Here is a 23,989-nt window from a genome sequence, read left to right as displayed (position 1 = left end):
TTTTCATATAACATTCCTATCATAATACGGACCATGCAATAATATTAAAATAAATTTTCTTTCTGTCTCGAATTTGTTGTCCTGAAACTACTGGTCTGATTTCACTAAAAATAGGTTGTTATATTATGTACATTATTTGGATAGATTGGGTATGAAATGAAAAAATAATTGGAATATGTATATAAGCTAATAAAGGGAAAATTTTACATTTTAGATCAAGATCCTGTTGATTACGTTGAAAAGGGAAAATTTCTTAATAGTCCCTGAACTTCTACAACTATTACAAATTTGCCTAAGTAAGTTTGTTTTTATTTTTATATAAGAATGTTATAATTTATTTCATTTCATTTTCCTTACAAGTGATTTGAAATATTCCTGCGTCACTAAACGATGGATTTAACGATGTTGGATAGTGAAATTGAACGTATTGAATGTATTGATTCAAGTTTAGTGCCTAGCAGGCTTAGTGCTGGTGTTATTTAGGCTTAGTGCCTAGCAGGCTTAATGCTGGTGTTATTCAGGCTTAGTGCCTAGTAGGCTTAATGCCGGTGTTATTCAGGCTTAGTGCCTAGTAGACTTTGTGCCAATGTTAATCAGGCATAGTGCCTAGCAGGCTTTGTGCTAGTGTAGTAAATGTTATCACTCCTTGAAAACTAGGTAATAGGTAGTAAATGAGTTGAGTTACCGGACTCTTGGAATCGTAGCACCGATTGGATCAACTTGGAAGCTTACACACTATCATCTATACCTTAGTAGTTATTTTGTGCTCGTTTGAAGTTGGTTAAAAGTAGCATGTAATAACAAAAGAGTCTTGTAGGTGGAACTAGAATAAAAATGGTCATTTTGATGTTTGTATGATATGTTTGACATTTTGGTGTTTATGCTTGTAATTATGATATGTGATGCACATACATACCATATTTGAAATAGTTGAGATTTTGATTGTGATGGGTTTAGGTTGTTTGATTATTTGCATGTGGTACCAATGAGGGTACATTGGTTAGTTGATGGAATTAGGTTGTAAATGTCAAATTGCTTTGTTTGGTTGAAGTTGTTTGGGTTAAATGTGGTGCCTTTGAATGGCATATTAGTTAGTTGAAATAGGTTGTTTAAATTGGTATGTCTATAAGTGTTTGAAAGGTGTTTAGGTCTTTTGAATTTATGCACAAATGGAATAGTTTATTGAGTAAGTTTTGGTCTTAAAATGGCTTGCTTTTAGGGTTAAATTATGGAGCACACGACCTGGGACATGGGTTGTCACATACACGGCTTGGCTACATGGCTATGTGTCACTTGTTAAGTTTGGTGTATCAAGTCAGTGTGTTACACTGCCTAGCACACAGCCTGTGTCACAGCCGTGTGGCACTACTCAGTGAGTTACATAGTTTGAGACACAAGTTGGGACACAGTCGTATGTCCTTTTATTTGATTGTTATATGGCCTGGTCACACGACCATGTGAACCCTGTTTTCAAATTTTGCAACTTTTTCCAAAACTTTCTAATTTGTTTTGAATTAGTTCTGAATTGTTTCTAAATTGATTTTAGGACTTCGAAAGCTCGATTTCAAGCCCAAATGTATATGTATGTTAGGGTTGTAATAAGTTTCAAGTAATTATTATTAAATGATATTATTAATATATTTTGATATTAAAGTGATCTGATTTGCATGGTAATACTCTGTAACCCTAATTCGACGACGGAGATGGGTTAGGGGTGTTACACGCCTCGAACACTTACACGTGTTCGTTCTTATAATATAATTTTTTATAACTTAAATTTCAATAATTTTTTTTAAAAGTTGAATCATGTATAAGTGTTTAGAATGTCATAGGTTAATTAAAGTTAGGTGTAATTATTTGCATAATTACTCTAATTCTTGCCCTCCCTAATAATTGGAAGATATAATTTAGGTACTCAAATTACACTTAATTCAATTGACCCATCAAATAAAATGGTTGTCCAAATACCCTTCACATGTATAATTTTCAAACATTTACACCAAAATCCAATTATTAAGTATTTAATATTTAAAAGAGCTAATAATTATTAAATTTATCGTTTTGAATAAACTACAAGTTTTAACGTTTAATGATATAATTAGAATTTTAGGTTAAATTTTGTCATTAGTTCCTTTACTTTGTGAAAATTGTATATCTAATTCTTTATAATTTAATTTGATCAATTTTAGTTCATGTATTTTTAAATTGGTCAAATCTAATCTTTGTACTTTTCAATTTTAAAATTTTAGTCTTAACCCTAAAAGTAATAGTTAAATCTGCTTTGGTTAAATTTAGTTACGAGTTTTGTACTATACATAAAGTTGCGATTTAATCCATATGCTTCAATTAGATAATTCTAAGTCCCTATATTTTTAAAATTTAAAATTTTAGTCTTAACACTAATGGTTGTAGTTTGTAACATAATTTGATCTCTAATTTTTGTAATATTATTAATTAGTTTAATATTTTTATAATGTAATTAATTAGTTCAAATAATTAATATAGTCAACTTTTAATTAAAATATTATATGATTATACATAATTTGAAGGTAGATTTATAAATCTAAAAAGTAGAGGAATAAATTTTAAAAATAAAAGCATGAGCATTAAATTCCAAATCTATAAAATTTAGATATTCAAAGTCATAATTGTTTGAATCGATGGGTATCGGTTTGAAGAGAGAAATTAGACCAATTAACTTGCAAATTAATATGGGCCGATTAAATAAGTTAAAAATCGATTGAATTGAGATTTATTTTTTAAATATTTTATTTTTTAATGATTTATTTGATCTAACTATACAAATTAATAATCTTACAAGTTTCATCAACAATCTAATTCTAAAAATCTTATTTAAGATATATTTTAATTTTCAAAATTTTATTCTATAATTTAATATAAACCCAAACCATATATACCATACCAGTTGGATTGAAATGGACCATGCTTGTACTAAAGGTCGTACCCAAATTCGATCCGACCTGCAGAGTAAGTAGATTTAAAATGAGTTTAGATGGGCGATATATTTACCTATAATTTATATAAAAATAATAATAACAATAATAATAACAATAAAATTAGATACTATAACTTAAGTTAACGCATCGATTGCACCTAAACGCCAATCCAGTAAGCCTTATTTATGTAATCGTGTTTTTCCGGATTTGCTCGTCGGCGTTACGGTACAAATAAATAAAAAATAATTTTAAAAGGGCAAAAGGAAAAGCCCCTCCTCAAACCCTTACTATCAATTCTCTCTCTCAGTCACACTTCTCCCTCACGCCGCTCACTTTATAATATTTCACCTCCGTCTCCGTTTCAGTTCACCTCATAGCCATCCGCCACCATGGCTCAAATCACGGAGGTCTTGTTCTCTTCCTCTGCTGTTTTATTCTTCAATTTTATGAAGTTAATAAAATTTTCTTAACTGTTTTTGTTTGACTTTCTTTTTGAACCTAATATTCCGAAGTTTACTGAAGTTGGAAGTTTGATTTTTTTATGGAATGAATTTTGCAGGGAGCTACGGATTCAGTGGATGCGGTATGGTTCAATTTCATGACAACCGAAGAGGTTCGAAAACACAGCGTTTTGAAGCTCACTAACGCCAATTTGCTTGACTTCATGAACCGCCCTATGCCTGGCGGTTTATACGACCCTGTTTTAGGGCCTCTCGAGGATCGAACTCCGTATGTTCTTTGTTTCTTTCCTGAAGATTTCTTTTTTCTTTCTGCTCCGTATATGTTTTTGCCCCATAACATGATAAAAAGTTTGGCATAAAGAGAAACCGATGATATCTATAAAATTAATTACTCGATTAAGAACAAAAAAAATAAAAAAAGCTAACACCTATTCTAACGTAATTTATTCATAAATGATTTTTTTTTTGCATTTTTTGTTTCCATTTTAATTCCTTAAACTGAGCAATAGATACAAAGCATTTGTTTTCTTTTGATGTAATCACATTATTTAAACTTCTAATTTGCAGTTGTAAAAGCTGTGGTCTCTTGAAATTACATTGCCCTGGTCACTGTGGTCACATTGACTTGGTGTCACCGATTTATAATCCCTTGCTGTTCAACTTTTTGCATACACTTGTCCAAAGGACCTGCTTTTTCTGTTATCATTTTAGGGCAGAAAGGACTGAGGTAAATTGTTTTTTTTCTTTAATTTTTTTTTATCTTGGATTATTTTGTTTACTTCTCTAATATATCTTTTACTTTTGGGTTTAAATTTGTTTAGGTTGAGAGATGTATTTCTCAATTGAAACTCATTGGAAAAGGTGATATTGTTGGTGCCAAAAGGTTAGATACAGACTCGAAAGATTCATCATCACATCCAGAGAACAGTGAAGGGTGCCAAAAATTAGGTTCTAGACTACATGAGTCTGAGGCTGTAAACCCAAAAGAATGGACATCTCTTCAGCTTACTGAGGCAATGTCGGTTTTAAATAAATTTCTGAAAGTGAAGTACAAAAGGTGTAAGAACTGTGATGCAAAAAATCCTGCTATTACAAAGCCCACTTTTGGTTGGTTTCACACGGTATATTTCTTATTTTGTCTTTCCTTTTCTCCATTCTCTTGCATACAATAACAAACTAAGTCATTTCCTACTATGTAGTCATTGTAGCCAAAAGTAGTAAATACGGAAGCAAGTGCCAAAATATTTTTTATTCGGTATTGGGCCATATCAGTATTGTTGTGTTTTGGTGTAATGCTTTTGGTTTACTAGCAATTTTTCTAGTATTTTCATATACGGACACATTTGTAGCCTATTTCCAAGTGTCCTAATAAGATATATACAACTTTACCTCCATTAGATGCATTTATATGTTCATATACAAACATAAATTTTAAAATTATAAATATTTAACATTTAAAAACTAAAAGTAAAAATAAAATTTGAGAAAATGTAGTAAATAATTTTAGTTAGGTTCAACAATCTAATTTAATGAACATAGTTGTTTTGTAAATGGAATTATGAAAAAAAATTATCCTGACAAAAAAAAGTTAAAGAAATATCAAAACCTTGAACAAAATCAAATGTGTGAAAAAAAATCAAAACCTTGTACTGATCATTACAGGTCATTATAGGCTGTTATGATTATTACGAACCAGTACAACAACCCAAACAGTATTATACTAGTATTATTTTGGTGTATTTCAAATCAGGTATGTGCTGGTTGCTAGGATAGCAACCACTTTGATTGTATCTGAAGGATTTTTTATGTGTGCATATGATGTATGTGGTTATTTATGTTTTTCTTTTGTTATAATGAAATGTTAAAACACGGTATAAATGTTCCATTTGGCCTTTTGGAGTTTTCAGTTGTATTCTTTCATTTGGATGAATGTGCAAAGAGACTCTGTAGTGGTTTAATTTGATTTATTTAATTAAGATAGTTGTGGCAGTCTTCTTTCCCAACTTGGAATTCTTAAATCTCCTGGTTTCTTACTTCAGAGTGGCATGTCGGGTTCGCAAATGAGGGAAAACGTTATCAGAGGGTGCAAAATGGCAGATACTTTTTCTGGTGAAGTTGGATCTGACATAGAAGATGCCAATGATGCATCTAGCTCCGAAGAGGGTGTTGATATAAAAAAAACGAAGACTCCTGAAATTGGCTTCAAAGGAGCTGACGGTACTAGTACGAAAGCTCGTAAAAAGGCGAAAGTACCTCTTGAGTTCCTGAAGCAGAAGAATCTGTTTTCGGGGCCTCTTTTGCCATCAGAGGTATGGTTCTTATTTATGTCAAACTATCTGGCATTGTGTTCGTGGTTGCTTTTGTTTACTGTCATTTTGAATAAATATTCATTCTAGAGTTCCTATTCTGCCACAGGTTAAAAAAGTTATGAAACTTTTATGGGAAAATGAGATTGAACTTTGCTCATTGATCAATTGCATCCAGCAGCAAGGGTTTGGTGAGAAAGTGGGTTTTTCCATGTTCTTTTTGGAGACTGTTCTTGTACCTCCTATTAAGTTTCGTGCTCCTACCAAGGGAGGTGATTCTGTAAGTATCCGCATCTCGCAGTATTTCCTTATTTCTTTTCTAGAGGGAGGTTCTGATAAAGCTTAGTCAGCTAGGTTGTCTTCCATTACGTGTTGAGAGTGTGACTGATGGTTGGTTTCATTAAATTCTACTAGTGCCCATTGAAGAACAAGGATTGAAGAATTGGGATGGACTGTAGACATACTCAAGATTGGAAATTGAATTTTAAGCCTTTCATTTCCCTTTTTTGGTTCATTTTAGTTGATCCAAACAAAGGAGTGAAGTATCATTTCTTTTCCTTTTGAAAAGCTTTCCTTCCCATTCTTTTATTAACTTTATCCCACATAACCTAGTAGTTTAAGAGACTCCTATAAATGTCTTTTGGTCAGTTTCGGCTAATTGATTGTTGAGTTTTTGAAAATTGAATGTTGCTGTTCAGAATTGCATTTCGTAATTTAGATTGCACACTTTTCTATTCAAATTTCTGTTTCTTTGCTATTGCTGTTGTGTCACATGGACTACGTGTTTTCTTTTAGGAATGAATCTCTGCCAACATCTTTTCACTTTTCGCCCTTGTAGGTGATGGAGCATCCTCAAACTGTTTTACTAAGTAAGGTGTTGCAGGCCAATATATCACTAGGAAATGCTTATAATAATGATCTGCAGAGTTCTAAGGTTATAGTTAGACTATGGATGGATCTGCAGCAGTCAATAAATTTGTTGTTCGACAGCAAAACTGCAATGAGTAAGTACAGTTTCTTTCCATTTCTCAGAGTGCACTGTGTAGGTGAGAAAATAAATAGAAATTGCTTGCTTTTTGAACTTTATTAGCAAAATGTGTTGAACCCATGATGGTTGATACCATATGATACCAGTCATATTGTTGGTATATATCTCTCTCTTAAAAAAGGAAACTTTTTTAATCTCCAAACGTTTCAGATTTTGTACTAGCTTTATCAGTTGTATTGGTCCATACTAGCTTGTACCAGTTTGTATTGGCTTATGCTGGCACATAATATCTTGTACTAGTCTGTACAAAAATTTGATTTTTGATTTCTTTTTTACTTGTTTGATCCTTGTAAACAATTTCTTTTACTTTTCTAGTTGTGTAATTTTTATCATCATAATTTCATTTAAAAATAAAATACATATTACACCATTGACTTTAATTGATGATAAATTATTAGTATTTTGATATTTATATATTTTATTTATGATTGAAATTTTTAGATGTTAATGATTTACATTTGAAAACTTATATATGCATAAAGATATACATATATATGTTTATGTAATTTAGACATATATTTGCACGTGTATTTAATATATTTGTCAGACAACATAGAAATGAGTTTTATAATTCTATATGAAAATATATTTGAGAAACTCAAAAACCAGAAACAGTACGTCAAAGCACATTGGTGCTAATAGCAAAAGAAAAAAGCGTAGCCTGCTGGTATGGTACTGACTGATTCCTTTGATTGAAAATGGTGTTGGGTGGTGAGACTTCAGAGGTTGCTTTGAGCTAAAGTTTCCACTTCTGGGGCATGAAATGTCTATGTAGCATGTTATGAAGTGAAAATTTACTGGTTTTTTTTGCACTGGGTGAGCTATAGAGAACATGGCATGCTGGTTGGACTTTGTGTATCAAACATATTGTAGGTAGACCTGTCAATTTTAATATCTGTGTAGTGTTTGTGTATTTTGCTGTATCATAGTCATGTTTTTAGGTATTTTATATTCTATAAATTTTGATTTGTTAATAATTCATATATATAAAAGATTTTGAGACATTTGCGAATTAGTTTTCTTTTTATTTTTTCTTCTGTATCATGTAATACAGTGTCTAATGTTGCGGGGTTTAAGTGTAGGCTAGTGAGACATTGATTAAATCTTTCCTTTGGGGGGGGGGGGTTCTCAATCATCTAATAGGGCCTCATTGAGCTTATCGAGGATATATTTTAATTACTACAGAGGGTGTTACTTAATCCCTGTAGTGACCTCCAGGCATGCAAAATATGCTTTGTTGTGCTAATATGGGGAAGGGGGAAAAAAAAGGAAAAAAGAACTTCCATTTGTTGAAAGCTAATTTAGATAGTGAATTTGTATCTTCTCTCAAACTGTGCTGCAATAGAAGACAGCAGAGTGAGCACTCCTGTTTCTGTTTCTTTCACATGTGTGCATTCGTAGGAAGGGATGAATGGTGGCATTTTGCTTGCATCTGAATTAGTGTGCAATGTATAAAATACATGGCTTGTACATGTGGCTCTTTGCTTTAGATTAATTATAATTTTAAAAAATTGAGATCTTTCATATATAGTTAGGCTATACTAGTTAACTGGTGCACTCTTTATTCTTTATGGCAGGTCAAAGGAGAGATGTGAGCCCTGGAATATGTCAGTTGCTGGAAAGGAAGGAAGGCATGTTCCGCCAAAAAATGATGGGGAAAAGAGTTAATTTTGCTTGCCGATCTGTTATATCCCCTGATCCTTATTTAGCTGTTAATGAGATTGGAATTCCACCTTATTTTGCATTAAGGTTAACGTATCCTGAGGTAAAATTATCTTTTTAGTCCAACTTGTGGATTAATACATTTTTAGGATTTCTCTCAAAATTAATGCAATGGAGTTTAATGAGTGAAATTTGGATTATTACCTTCTCCTTTATGCATTTTACTTTATCTTGAATCTTGAGATTGGCTTGCAGTGTGAGAAGATTGTTTCTTGCGTTATAAGGATACTATAATTTTTATGGTCTCTTAATCTTGCAGTCTGATGAGTGCTTCTGGTTGCTTTTGCTTGTATCTGTTTACCTTCTGTTTACTATGAGCCTGCGAATATTTATTTGATAGGAGAAATTTTTCAATCATAGGAGAAGCTAGAAATCTTCTGTCTCCATTGACATAGAGCTGGTGGTTATGAAAGGATTATTGGCAAATAGGCCTATAAGTTTCAAGGCTTAATTAGCACATGAAACCAAGTTGATGGGTTTGTATGACAGTTTTATGAGGAAAATGTTCAGGGTTTGCTAACCAAGTATAACCATGCATATGTTGATATGCATTTATTTTCGGACTGACAATAGGGTTGATGCTGGTTTAACTCTATTTCATGTATGGAACTTGCTGTAAACAGAAAAAAAGAGGAAGGTATTTACTTTGAAACTCCTTAGGACTTTTTAGGTCATGTCAATAACCAGTCAAACCCTTTTGATGATACATAGTTGATAGACAAGCAAAATGTATGTTTTTTTTTTTTTGTTCCTTGGTCTTATAAAAACATCACAAAGAAATAAATTATTGCTGTTACTGAATTATGAAGCATATGTACTGATGATAGATGCCTGTTATCCCTTCCTAAATACATATAAGGAAGTCTAAGAGGGGAGAGAGGATTCCAACCTTTCATTGCTCTTCTCTAGGCTAAAGTGATTTTAAACTTTAAAATTTAAAATTAAACCTTTTCTACAATTTAAGATGCATATTTACTGATGGTAGATGCCTGTTATCTTTTCCTAAATACATATAAGGAAGTCTAAGAGGCGAGAGAGGATTCCAACCTTGCATTGCTCCTCTCTACGCTAAAAAGAATTTAAAATTAAACCTTTGCTACCATTAAGATGCACAGCTGAATTATGTGCAGAATTTCTTATTAGTGGTCATGACCAAATTAAAATTGTAAGGTGCTATGTTAGAATATGTAATTTTATTTTAACTCAGTTTGAAATGTATGCAATATTTCTCTGTACCGATTTTCTATTTTTTTTAGGAAATAAATCCTTTTGGAAGTGCACTTGAAAATCATTGATTTCCGAATTTTTTCGTATGCTTTTTCCCCCTTTAACTGTTGATGTGTTTGCAGAGAGTGACTCCTTGGAATGTCGTAAAGGTGAGGGAAGCAATTATAAATGGCTCTGAAATTCACCCTGGGGCAACACATTATGTTGATAAGTTATCCACCCAAAGACTGCCACCTAACAGAAAAGCACGAATTTCCATATCTAGAAAATTACCTTCATCAAGAGGAGCTATCACCCAACCTGGAAAGAATTTTGACTATCAATTTGAAGGAAAAATTGTTCTTCGGCACTTGCAAGATGGAGATGTTGTGCTAGTAAATCGACAGGTACTTGGACCTTATCAATCACTTGCAGTGCTGATCCATACAAGTAGTCTGTTTATATTCATACAAGTAGTCTGTTGTCTTAAAAATAGGAATTTTGCTTGGTGAGGTGAAAAATGCAGGAAACTGGAATCCTCTGCATAATAGTGGGGCTTATATTTAAGTTTTTCTATTCATCTCTAATGAGAAAAGAATATAGAGAATGGAAATAGTACCCATTTTAAATAACGTCTGTCATCTGTTGTGGGAAAGTTATGGTGTAATAGACTAAGTGCCACTTGATCTGATGTGCTACAAGAGACTTGACTCTGTTGCTGTCCAATCCTCTCACGAAGTCCATCTTATTCCGTCCCATCACTTTCTGTTACATGTTCATTCTATTATCTTGCTCTTAATATTCAAGTGGTTAAAGGATAACTGAAGGTTATTGACAAGAGTTTAGATATCGGCTTTTGTAATATTTATTTTGCTTGGAAGGTTCTTAATCCTATCCCACATTTTTTCTTGTCTTGACAAACTTGTTTGTGGTTACTGTCTTTTTTTTCTTGTCCAACTTGTTACTGTATTCACTTTACTTTGCTTTAGTGGATGCGCATGCTAATGACTCTGTTGGGACAGTGGCAAACTGCTTGTGAGTGTTCTACTTTGTAAAGAAACGGAATGAGACCTTTAATGTTGTATAAGGTAGTGTAAAATTGTAAATCTTGTAGAGCCAATGGATCATGGTATATAATTATTCAGTAGCAGATTAGTTGTATTCTATATTGGTAAATCTTATTTATCTCTTCTAAAGTTTTATGGTTCAGTGTAATTTGCTCATGGAAATCATGAAAAGATTATCAATGTTTGCTATAGTTTGAAAGTGTTTGCACTTTTTTCGAATGAAACCTTATGTCTTTCTTTGAGGTGTTCTATATAGCGTGAATCACATTTCTGATTAAATACTTCTTTTGTTGCATTTTTTTTTTCATGAGTTTGAGTTTGATTCAAACTTTTTTCTGGCAGCCTACACTTCACAAGCCGAGTATAATGGCACACGTAGTTCGTGTGTTGAAGGGGGAGAAGACAATCCGTATGCACTATGCAAATTGCAGGTTGCTATCATATGAACTATGAATGATACATGCATGTTTATTGAGTAAGAACTAGAATAGATAATAGCACACACATGCTGAACTGTAATTACATGTTAAGGTATGTGTATACAGCACCCAGTATTGGAAAGGGTCTAAGATGCACTTTAGGTGCTAGAATGATTATATTTCTTAGGGCGTAAGGTGTGGAAAAAAGTGCTAGCTGGAGCACAGGTAAAATATGTGTTTATGTGTTTCTTGTACGAGTCTGTGTAGAGATATGAAATAAGCTTAAGATATACAATTTGGATAAAAACTTTTAAGAAGTGATTTGCAAAATTTCCTTTCTCTTGTTGTGCAACTTTCCTGATTTTGTTGTTGAATGCTCAAAGATTAAGTTGAGAATTTGATATTTCCCCATTTTTAATTGTCAAACATACAGAGAACTTCAACCATGTGGGCTTTTTTTGCTCCAAATGCCCTACCCAAAAAGTGTGCTTAGGCATACTAGGTCTGTGACTGATCTTATGTGCCTCACTTTAAAGAGTTTGAGGTGTTTTTCTTCCTTTGAACAATGCTGAGGGACACTCAGGCATACTCCTTAACAATCTGGACTAGACCCACCTATACATGACATACATGTATTATTAATTATTAATTGTTAATTCTACTTTATAACTGCTATCAGTTCTGATATTAGTTTCTTTGTTCTGGTTTCAGTACATACAATGCTGATTTTGACGGTGATGAAATAAATGTACATTTCCCACAAGATGAAATTTCTCGTGCTGAAGCATACAACATCGTTAATGCAAATAACCAATATGTCAGGCCTTCGAATGGCGAACCACTAAGAGCCTTAATTCAGGTTTTGAATGCATTATAGTGATTTTGCATGATGGTGACTTTCTTCTCCCTACACTTCTCAATATAACTGGTAACTCTATTTGTGTTTTCTTTTTCAACTTTAGGATCATATTGTTAGTGCTGTACTTCTCACAAAGAGGGATACTTTCTTAAGCCGTGATGAGTTTAATCAGCTTTTGTATAGCTCTGGGGTTTCTGGCTTAGCCCAACATCCTCGCTTAGGTAAATCTGGTCAGAAAGTACTCATTTCAAGTTCTGAAGAAGGGATGCTGCCTATTCTACCTGCAATATTGAAACCAAAAACTCTTTGGACAGGGAAGCAGGTTGGTAAATAGGCTAGGAAGCTTTTATATCTGTTACACGCTCTTGTTTAATTTTCTGTTGCATGGGATTGAGATTGTGGTAAAATATTGCTGAGAGTTACTGGATGTAAATTAGGGTTATACATATACAACCCTTGGTTTGTTCCCTTATGTTTTACTTTATGCTCAAATTTTCTATTTGTTTGGTTTACTTTTCATGTATCTAACAATTACATTTGGTAACAGTTTACTCTTTTCTTTTCTCCATCCATTTTTCTAGGTCATCACTGCTGTTCTAAATCATATTACCAGGGGTCGTCCACCATTTACGGTGGAAAAAACTGGCAAAACCCCACGTGATTTTTTCAAGAACAGATCAAATGAAAATAAACCAAAAAGTGGTGGCCAAGAAGGCAAGGATGCTGGAAAAAACTCAAATAAAGAACCTGATGAAGAAAAAATATTGATTTACAAAAATGACTTGGTGCGTGGTGTGATTGATAAGGCTCAGTTTGCTGATTATGGTCTAGTTCATACAGTTCAAGAGCTATATGGTTCAAACACTGCAGGCTTTCTGCTGTCAGTATTCAGTCGTCTCTTTACAGTTTTCTTGCAGGTCAGCTAGTTTTAATATCTAAAATTCACTTCTTAATGTTGCAGCATATGGTATTTGATATTCAAACTTGCTTGATATAACATTGATGATGCAGATGCATGGTTTCACATGTGGTGTAGATGACCTTTTGATAATGAATGATAAAGACATTGAAAGGAAGAAGCAACTTGAAGAATGTGAAAAGAAAGTGACAGAAGCACATTATGAGTTTTGTGCAGTCAAGGTGGATGCTGAAATAGGTATGTTGAATTTTTGAATGCTTCTTAAAATATCCTGTTTCTGTTGCAAGTTACTGTCAAGTTTATTGTAGTTATATAAAGGCTTATATTTCGTTTTTGTACGAGGTAAATTGCACTGAATGATTGGTTCTTGTGTCTGCCATATTGACTATGGGTCTTTTCAGATAGTCTATATCTTTTGTTGGTTGGTTGATGTAGCATTTTGGTTGTACATGGTAGTTTACAACTATAATTTATTGAAAAGATATGTTGCTCGACTTATGAAGGTTTTTTAGTCGACTTATGAAGGTTTTTTAGTTGACTTATGTAGAGTTATTTTACCATTAATGCTACCACGTTTTCTGAATGCTTGAATTACACATTTTTCTCTAATTTTGTTTCTTTAGAATTACATAAGAGAACATTTAAGAAATATTATACTAGATCACTTGGAATTCTTCTATATATGGTCCAATGCATGTATGTTTTGAAGCCTGCAAATATCTCTTCCACTTGCCTCCTTTTTCAAAATTTGTAGTTAAAATGTCATTCATGTGATGTCATCGTGGGAAATGTATTTGAGAGTGCTAATCCTTTGTTAAGCACTAAAGCAAGCAAACTTCCTAACCAAAGGGAGCTGCTTGATGTTTTTAGTAACGGAAGAGAAGAAATTAAACAGTTAATCATTTCAAAGTAAAGAAGAAATCAACAGTTAGATAATCAATTAAAAGCAAAGCAATTGAGAAATCCTGTAAACAGTGATTAGAGGAGAGAAATCTGCCACCTTATTAGGCAGATAAAGTGGAAGTGAACCAATGAGAAACTAGAAAAAAATCAAAACAAAAAACATGTTGCTTTTACAAAAAGAGTTATCATCTACTGTTTGTTTTGCCGTAATATAATTCAGTAAGCATTTTGATAGCAGTCGGCTAACAAGATTAACCAACAAAGAGACAATTGTAATCATATTTCCTTTGAAACAAGTTTGAGGAAAGTTTAACTTTGGGTGGCCTGACGTTTATGATTAACTACATATTAAAGTTATGCTCCTCGAAATTTGTTGCTATAAGTCCTTTCCGAAACAAAACAAAAATAATTAAATATTTAAACCATTCTATTTTATTTCTCATTTATGACTGACAGCTTACTGAGCATGGAAGGTTATATAAATCTGTGCAGTACCTTTAAAAAGTTTCTTTCATAGAATAATGATTCATTCTCTTTTCATTTTCTTCATATAATAGTGAGCCACATTCAAGAAGTCGCTGCCTCTTTCACAACATTTGTAATTTGTCATGTGGCTGATCTCCTTAATTTTTTTTGGCTTCTTCATATGTGAGAAGTTGCAGATGCATACTATTTTCTATTAACATTGTAACACAAACGTAATGTCTTGATATGTTTCAGCTCCAATAGAATTGCAATTGAAAATCGAGAAAACCATACGCAGAGATGGAGAGGCTGCACTTACAGCCTTGGATAGAACAATGATTAGTGTGCTTAACAAGAACTCAAGCCAAGGTGTTCTTACCGAGCTGTTGTCTGAGGGTTTAGTAAAACCTATGGGAAGGAACTGTATATCTCTAATGACTACAACTGGGGCTAAAGGAAGTAAGGTAGTTTTCTGCTTTTGATATATTTCTGACTTCAACATGGGTATTGTAGCACAATTTGGTATTATACATATATGTTCTTCTGTGTATGTGTCTGGGGTCAGAAAGAACTTCTCTATAGGAATTATTTACTGGTGTCTGTTGCCAATATCTGAACTTTTTCAAGTTATCTTTGACTAGTCCTATGTATCCTCTACAGACTTTAGTTGTTTTAGAGTGTTGGTTTGCATGCATAAATGCTAGTGCTTTTTAATTTTTTATTTATTTTCTATTAAGTTGTTAAGGATTTAATTTTACATGGATTTGAGAATATTATAGATATCACATTTGGATCCACTTTCCAACTGTTTCCAGCTTTTCATCATGATGGTAGGGTTGTGAAGATTCTAGAACTCCTGGTTTATGATAAAGTTTTTACTCATAATATTGGAATTCATCATGGATAAGATGTTCAAAGATTATTGTTATAAAAGCAAACAAAGTGTACTCATGCTATTGCCTCAATGTAACACTGAAGAGCACTTGTAGGTTGATTCTAACTATTTGCACTATGCTCCAAACAGGTTAATTTTCAGCAAATCTCATCTTTCCTTGGTCAACAAGAATTAGAAGGGAAGCGAGTGCCACGGATGGTTTCTGGTAAAACATTGCCCTGTTTCCATCCATGGGACTGGGCAGCTAGAGCTGGTGGTTTCATCAGCGATCGTTTTCTTACTGGTCTTCGGCCACAAGAATATTATTTCCATTGTATGGCTGGGCGTGAAGGGTAAACCAAGCTTGATCTTCAGTTCTTTTTTGTCTTTTTTAGTGGGAATATGCTTTCTTCCTTGAAGCTTATGTGGAATTTGATCTATACTATGAAATTATGCTTTTTTTTTTTTACGGCTCTCCATATCATACCTAGAGTAGAACCTCGTCTTTTTGCTGATGGACAGGCATTATGCAGACTCTCCATATGCTTTTGTTGTTGGGAAGTAATATATATTACAGGCCTTTTTCTTATATTATCTAGTTTTGTTTCCTTCTTCAAGCCAGTTTCTGTTCTTGTCTCCCACTTGATGGCTGTTTTGGTGGTATTCTTGAATGGTTGCTACTTTTTATGCTGAATATGTTGTATGGAGCTGGTTGATATCAATGGTAATGTTGAGCTCTAGACATGTTTAGTTGAATGCCTTTGGATATTTAGGTAGCTAGAGTGGGTAATTGCAAAATGTAGAATTGGGGTTCTGGGAGATCGCTTTGTGGATTTAGAAACTGAAGAAAGAAATTTCTTACTAATTGTGTTGTCATGGTTCTGCAAATCCTTTTGATGTTGAAGCTGATGCAAGAGAATGTGTGATGTATCTATTTGGACTTAGTGATTATTAAACTATCTGAGTGAATTTATCAGTTGAAGACATCTTGGATTTATATCCTGACTTCTAAATTTTGTGGGTCATGGTAGGAAAAAGTTTAGAATTACCAAAGCGAGAAGGATAGAGTAATAGATGGGAACCATATTATAAAAACCCTCTGGTTTATGAGGACTATGGCTGGTTTTTTTTGATTTAATGAGTAAAGTTCTTTTTTTAATGGACTAACATGCATTTTCCTGCTCTTTGTTTACCCTTGTGTTCATATATTTTTTCCGTGCATGCATTCTTTAGCACATTAAAGTGCTGCTTCATATGCTGAATTATATCATTCTGACATGAAATTGTTATGATGATAGAAGTAGCATTATGGTTATAAAATTTTTTGGAATTTGCAACTGTTCATGTACGAAAATGCATTATAGCTGTTCTGTTCATGTTCCTTTGCTTAACCTTTTATCCTCTGTTCTATAGTCTAGTTGATACGGCAGTCAAAACATCTCGTAGTGGATACCTCCAGAGATGCCTCATAAAGAATCTGGAGTGTTTGAAAATCAGTTATGATCATACTGTTCGTGATGCTGATGGTTCAATTGTTCAGTTTAACTATGGGGAAGATGGTATTGATGTCCATCAGACAAGCTTTGTAACGAAGTTTGAAGCACTAGCATTAGTAAGAATTTCTTCCTGATTGTTTGAGTCCGAACTCTAATTAAAACTAGTTTCTTATTGTTCTTCTCTCTTTGTTTTCAGAATCGTGATGTGATGTCCGAAAAGCTTAGTTCCATGCTCGGGGAACCTTATGACTCTGGAAAAATATTTCCTGATGGTCTTAGAGACAAAGCTGTGCAGTTTATAAAGGATAACCGGCAGCAGAAGATAAAGACAAAAAACTTCTTAAAACTGTTGAAGCTTAAATTTCTTTCTAGTCTAGCCCAGCCAGGAGAACCTGTTGGTGTGCTTGCTGCTCAATCTGTTGGAGAACCTTCAACACAAATGACGTAAGATGCTTTTTTACTTTCAGGAGAAGAGTTAACTTCTCTATTTGGTATAGTGTAGTATAAATGACTTTATGCTCAATATGATAGTCAAGCAACATAAGTTTTAATGGTAAAGCAAAAATTTCATGCTTTTTTAGGGTCTTCCTTAAGTTCATTCTGTTAGGGTCCTTTGTTTAACATGATTTTTATGAAGCAAACTAATTTGTATTGTTAGAATATAGAGCAACCATATCTTTGGGCATATGGATTCTTATGTTATATTAACAGAATTATTTAATGGAAGGATCATAATTCAAACTGTTTTTTCATGGGACTAAAAAACACAATAATGAGATTTTGGAATGAAAATCATTGCAGACATCCTGTCTAAGGTGGACATACTTTGTACTTGTAATCAGTGTTGTTAAGATGCGTGTCTAGGTGTCTAGGCGCGTCTGTGCCTTAGCACTAGACCACAAAAGTGCCTTAAACTCTTTCAGACAAGGCACATGGTGTGCGCCTAGACATGATATTTTGTAAGGCAATGGGCGTTAGAAAAACACATGACTAACATTTTATTTCTTGTATTTTCTACCTTTTCATTGGATATACCTTTACTAGTAACTAGTAAGAAAGGGATAGTATTGAACTCATGCAAAACTTACGACATATGCATATTGTGATCCTTTTCTTGCACCTTTCACTCAGGCTATCTCTTTTTTGTGCCTTGTGCCAGAGGCAATATCAGGGTTCTAGCACCTATAGTGCACTTTGTGCCCTTGACAACTCTGCTTGTAATCTTTGGTTGCATGCATTTGTTTCTCTTAGCTTTTTTAAGGCAGTTGTATGCACCATTGGGGGATGCTAGAGTAAAATTTACTTTTCAAGAATTGGATTTTAGACAGGTAGAACACGACCAGCATGCTAAATTTTCCAGTTAGTGAAGTTTGTTTTTGTTAATGTATTAGAGCATTATTATGCTTGGAGGATGTATCTGTAAATCATGCTTGACAAAGTTTTTGGAAGCAGTTCATTTATTTATGTATTTGGAAGCAACTCTGCTTGTAATCCTTGGTTGCATGCATTTGTTTCTCTTAGCATGTTTAAGGCAGTTTTATGCACCATTGGGGGATGCTAGAGTAAAATTTACTTTCGAGAATTGGATTTTAAACAAGTAGAACACAACGAGCATGCTAAATTTTTCCAGTTAGTGAAGTTTTTTTTTGTTAATGTATTAGAGCATTTTTATGCTGGGAGGATGTATCTATAAATCATGCTTGACAACGTTTTTGGAAGCATATATTAGCTTGCTGGGTAAGCAGTTTTATTTATGGGCCCCTACTATTAGTTTTTCTGATATATTAGCTTGCTGGGTTCTAGCCAATCATGCTTGACAACTGCTAGTTCCCTTGTGTATTTTTCCAGGTTTCATATAGACATTCTCGTGTTCGTAGTACATATGCAATTGTGTATATCCTTACATGCTACTTTCTTCTATGGTGTGAGGATATATAAAAATATAATTCACACAATTTAATTGTATTTTTAAGGTGTTTAAGTATGTAATATATATTCTGTTTCTGTGTCTTTGCCTTGTTCTTTGTCAAATTCATTTGGATATTCTGTTCTCAGGCTGAATACTTTCCATCTTGCGGGGCGGGGTGAAATGAATGTTACACTGGGTATTCCACGCTTGCAAGAGATCTTAATGACTGCTTCAATTGATATCAAGACTCCAGTTATGACATGCCCTTTGCATAAAGGGAAAACAAAGTAAGTTGCTAGTCACCTGTGAGTTAAGCCTCTGTTGATTATTTTTATAAATTGCTTGTCAGTTCTGTCTCCCTTGATCAATATTCATGAAGATTCCTGGACTACTTGTGAACTTACTAGGACTAGGATGCGTAAGATCATTAGAAATAGGAGTGAGACTCAGCTTCTATAAAACCATCAAGCATATGAAAGTCCTCTTGGTTCAAGTGAATCCTAGATTAGACACGACAACTTGTTGCTATGGTCTATACTTATAAAACAATGATTAATTGAAAACTGGATGCAAAAACTAAATTCAGGTTCAACTATTAAGCTGCGTTTGTAATGCATAATGTTAAATGAAAAAAGGATTAAGGAAATAAAGACTGCATTGTGTCTAATACCTAGTAAGATTTTTTTTTCATTTAACCATTTGCATGTGTTACAATCTGGTAAGAATAAGGGTATTAAGACTGCAGTTTATGGTAATAATACAAAGTTCTTAAGAAATAGGGAAATTGAGCACAGAAAAAGGGATCTGGCTAAGAGATGATCTGTGAGCATTTAAGGTTGGTTGGATCACCCAATCAAGCCGGAAAATCTCTTGTTGTAGTCTCTTAATCTGTCCCCAAAAGAAAAGAGTACATTTGATAATTGTATAGGCTACTAGCTTATGGTAACTCTAAAAGTAACGTAATCACAAGTACCATTTCTAGTAGAGCTTTAGGAAAGTATTTGGGACTCGAAAATTTTACACCTTAAAACAATACTTGATAGTTCAGCCCCTCATTTAGCTTATTAGTGTTCTGATCAGGTATCTCACGCCACAAAATCTAATTCACTCATTCTATGCTAATCAACGATTTGAAATCCTATTCTCTTCTGGTGATTACCAATCTGAGAGGATATTTTTATTTTTATATCACCCTGTCTAACATCCTGTAAACCAAATGCATCCTTAAATAATAATGAATTTGACTGAAGGAAATAGTTGTAAATAATTTTTTTTTGATCAAGCTGAAATTTTTCAGTTTATGAGATATTTTATCTACACGTTTAAATCTGAAGCATATTGGTTTCCTACTTTTATATTCTCTTTAGCTGACTGTTAGTTCTGAAATTTTGAGCAAAAGACAATTCAGAGCTGGGCTGGTCTAAGACATAAACTTTTATTAAATTAGTTAATTAGAATGAAATTTGGGCCCAAATATGTGTTCCTTTCTGAAACTCAAGTTGTAATGGAAACAAGAGTCCTGATCAATGCCCCTATTCCCCCCCTCTTCTTTTTCACCATTTCCCTCACAACCACCACATCTCCTTTCATTTATTAGCCCAGTCATAGCAATAGAACTGGAGTTCCTTCCACCCTCCCTCTATTTCTCTTTTCTCTGTGGTCATAGCTCATGCAATGTATGTAACCAAATTTGAACAGCTGCATAAGCATTGCTCTTGTATTTCTGTCACAGTAAAACAGGTGCGTTGACCTTGAATAATAATGAATTTGACTGAAGGAAATAGTTGTGAATAATTTTTGTTTTGATCAAGCTGAAATTTTTAAGTTTATGAGATATTTTATCTACACCTTTAAATCTAAAGCATATTGGTTTCAATACTTTTATATTCTCTTTAGCTGACTGTTAGTTCTGAAACTTTGAGCAAAAGACAATTCAGAGCTGGGCTGGTCTAAGACATAAACTTTTATTAAATTAGTTAATTAGAATGAAATTTGGGCCCAAATATGTGTTCCTTTCTGAAACTCAAGTTGAAATGGAAACAAGAGTCCTGATCAATGCCCCCTATTCTCCCCCCCTTTCTTTTTCACCATTTCCCTCACAACCACATCTCCTTTCATTTATTAGCCTGGTCATAGCAATGGAACTGGAGTTCCTTCCACCCTCCCTATTTCTCTTTTCTCTGTGGTCATAGCTCATGCAATGTATGTAACCAAATTTGAACAGCTGCATAAGCATTGCTCTTGTATTTCTGTCACAGTAAAACAGGTACATTGACCTGGGATGGCAAGTCCATGTAAGGAATAAGGAAATCTTTAAGAATTATTTTCAATTGAAAACTAGCCAACATGCCTTCTTTGATAGAGTGATCAGAAGCAGGTTTCTTCAAGTCCTGACTTAGTTCAAATGCACTTTTAGGTAATTTTTTTGTACATCAGAAAGATAATATAAATAATGAGGAACCCTTCCTCTTCAAATTGCTTCAGTTAAAGAGTAAGAACTTGGTGGTTTTGATGGTATGTTTAGAGCTCCAACTCCCAAATGAAAATGTTTTGCAAATGAGGGAGATTCTACTTTTCTCCTTCCCCTTCTGCAAATCCAAACGAACCTCATCTCTTTACTAAAGTCTTTGTCAGGTAGTCTGTCTGCACTGTTTGCCAAGTTGTTCAGCTTTAGATTTGTAACTACTAGAATGTATTTTGCATGTGCAGGGAGGATGCCTTACGTCTTGCTGATAAGATGAAGAAAATCACGGTCGCAGAAATATTAGAGAGTATGGGAGTATCTGTCACACCATTTTCTGTTCACAATGGTGATATTTGTAGTATCTATAAACTCAAGATGAGGCTTGGCAAACCTGGACGATATTTGAAGAACAGTGATATTACTGTAACAGATTGTCAGCACATCTTAGAGGTAGTGTTTTTGAGAGAGTTAGAGGACGCCATACAGAATCATCTGGTTTTGCTCTCCAGAATTAGTGGCATAAAAAATTTTATGCCTGATTCACGACCGAATGCTTCAAGTGAAACAGATGAAGATGTTCCCGAAAGCAGATCTCATGAGACTGAGAATGATGATGATACTGATGATGAAGGAAGAGCCGAGGATCTTGGTCTTGATGCACAAAAACAGAAACAGCAAGCTACAGATGAGATGGATTATGAAGATGGTTCTGAAGAGGAACAAAATGAGGGGACATCTTTGGCTGGGTTGGAAAGTGAAAATGATATGTCTGAGGATGAGAATGGAACTATTGAAAATAATGTGATTGGATCAGATAATGAAAAGGATGATATTTTTCATGGTTCACCAAACGCAGAAGACGGATCTAAGCTAAAGTCAAGGGAGGGAAACACCAGAACAGAACCCAAAAGAAAAAAGATGAGAGGAAAGTTCATTAGGAAGGAGACTGATAGAGCAATATTCAGTGCTACAAAAGGATTGGTCTTTGAGGTCCATTTTAAGTTTGTAAATGAACCTCATATTTTACTGGCTCAGGTACTTCTTTTTTCCTGGTTATTCATCACAGCATGGTTTCGTACGTATCTAATTTCCTCCTAAGACCACCCCCATATACATGAAATAAATTGAAAATGAAGTTGATCATAAAGGCAGAATATTTTCTTGTTCTCTTTCACTATTAAATTTTCTTAAGACCACTGGCCACCTATAAAAATATGGCGATTCTGGTTTAATATAATCTTGTCCTACTTTATAGGAACATTTTCTTCTGTTTCACTATTAAATTTTCTTGAGACCACTGGCCACCTATGGTATAGTGATGTGAAACAGAAAATATGCTGATTCTGGTTAAATATTATCTTCCCCTGCTTGTTATTTTGTGTACTTTTGGATGGATGTTTACATTTAAATTTGAAGGGAAGTAGTTCTCGAAAGAGCCAATGAACCTTTGTTGCTTATGAGAAGTTCAATTTTAGTTTAACTAATGCACACTTTGGTTCATTCTGGTATAATCTTCTGCAGATTGCTGAGAAGACTGCAAAGAAGGTTTACATCCAGAGCTTTGGAAAGATTGACCAATGTCGAGTGACAGACTGTAGTGAGAATCAAGTTTTTTACTATGGTGAGGATCCGAAACAAAGGAAGAGTCCATCTGGCAAAGCCAATATACCAGGATTGCACACAGCTGGAGTGGATTTTGGTGCTTTTTGGAAGATGGAAGGTCACCTTGATGTTAGGTATTTATATTCCAATAACATTCATGCAATGCTTAATACTTATGGAGTGGAAGCTGCAAGAGAAACCATAATTAGCGAGATCAGTAATGTTTTCACATCTTATGGGATCGGTGTCAATATTCGCCACCTAACACTTATTGCCGATTTTATGACCCACTCTGGAAGGTATCGACCTATGAGCCGACTTGGTAGTATAGCAGAATGTATATCACCTTTCAGCAAGATGTCATTTGAGACAGCTTCTAAATTTATTGTTGATGCGGCAAAACATGGGCTGGTGGATAACTTGGAGACACCATCATCCAGAATCTGCCTTGGATTGCCAGTGAAAATGGGCACTGGATCCTTTGGTTTGATGCAGAAAGTGGAGATTTGATGTATTATTTAAATCATTCACTAGCTTTTGGAAAGCTCGCAAAGGGGAGCCCATCCTTGGGTATGAATGATACTAAAAATATCTTGAATAGCTTCAGTTTTTTCCCAGATGAAAGCAAGGGCTCACCGACTCACTCATTGAGTTTATTCGGCCGGTAAGTTTTACTGGACGTATAATGGATTCGGAAAAGATTAAATTTTAGGTGTGCATTGTTAGAGAAAGGCTTAAATTTTGATAAACGATTTATTCATATATTTTCTTTAATATGGCTTATTAATTCGGAAGTCCTGATGATGGAATTATGTCTTGGGTCCGTTAGTGGGCGGAATACATTGCGGTGCAAGTCATTGATTATTGTCTTGGGAGATTCTGCCATGAGCTCATAAAAGAGTTTTGGAAAAGCTCCAAAATAATGTGAACAATTAGATTAGTAAAAATGAAATTCTATCCATTGGATGAAAGAAAATAGGTTAATAAAGGTGGAAACTTGTATTTCCTGGCTATCGGTATCCAAGACACCAAACAAATCTGAAATTGGTGGAGAAAAACGTATTTGATAAAAAAAAAACATAAATTCCCACTTGTTTTCATCACCGTCGAAGTCTCCCTTTATCGTTTCTTCATCTATAAATTTTTACGAGATTAAGTTAGCTCGATATTTCTTGCGTTATTGTTTGTTATGGAGGCTGTCTTCAATGGACTCTAACCTTGTATTGTACCTGCAAAATAAACCAAAAAGAAGAAACAAAGGAGAAATTACAGCAAAAAAGAAAAAAAAAAAAGCTTGGGAGCAAGTAGGTTG

General features: G+C 34.0%; 1 protein-coding gene across 1 annotated transcript; it reads left to right on the top strand.

Annotated features, from left to right (window-relative positions):
* Positions 1-3,099: 3,099 nt before the first annotated feature.
* Positions 3,100-23,471, top strand: LOC108466193 (DNA-directed RNA polymerase I subunit 1). The gene is made up of 21 exons (XM_017766546.2): positions 3,100-3,364; positions 3,517-3,686; positions 3,986-4,145; positions 4,240-4,539; positions 5,458-5,727; positions 5,834-6,004; positions 6,563-6,728; positions 8,350-8,537; positions 9,844-10,107; positions 11,110-11,198; positions 11,898-12,045; positions 12,149-12,367; positions 12,627-12,962; positions 13,057-13,201; positions 14,588-14,796; positions 15,357-15,559; positions 16,620-16,818; positions 16,899-17,146; positions 18,758-18,898; positions 21,321-22,110; positions 22,597-23,471. Exons 1-21 carry the CDS (start codon positions 3,347-3,349, stop codon positions 23,185-23,187), a joined length of 5,025 nt encoding a protein of 1,674 aa, XP_017622035.2. The 5' UTR covers positions 3,100-3,346; the 3' UTR covers positions 23,188-23,471.
* The last annotated feature ends 518 nt before the right edge of the window (positions 23,472-23,989 follow it).

The sequence above is a fragment of the Gossypium arboreum genome, chromosome 2 (genome assembly GCF_025698485.1).
Source record: "Gossypium arboreum isolate Shixiya-1 chromosome 2, ASM2569848v2, whole genome shotgun sequence".
Lineage (NCBI taxonomy): Eukaryota > Viridiplantae > Streptophyta > Magnoliopsida > Malvales > Malvaceae > Gossypium > Gossypium arboreum.
Note: the sequence above shows the minus strand (reverse complement) of the source record. Positions and strands in the feature narration are given on the sequence as shown.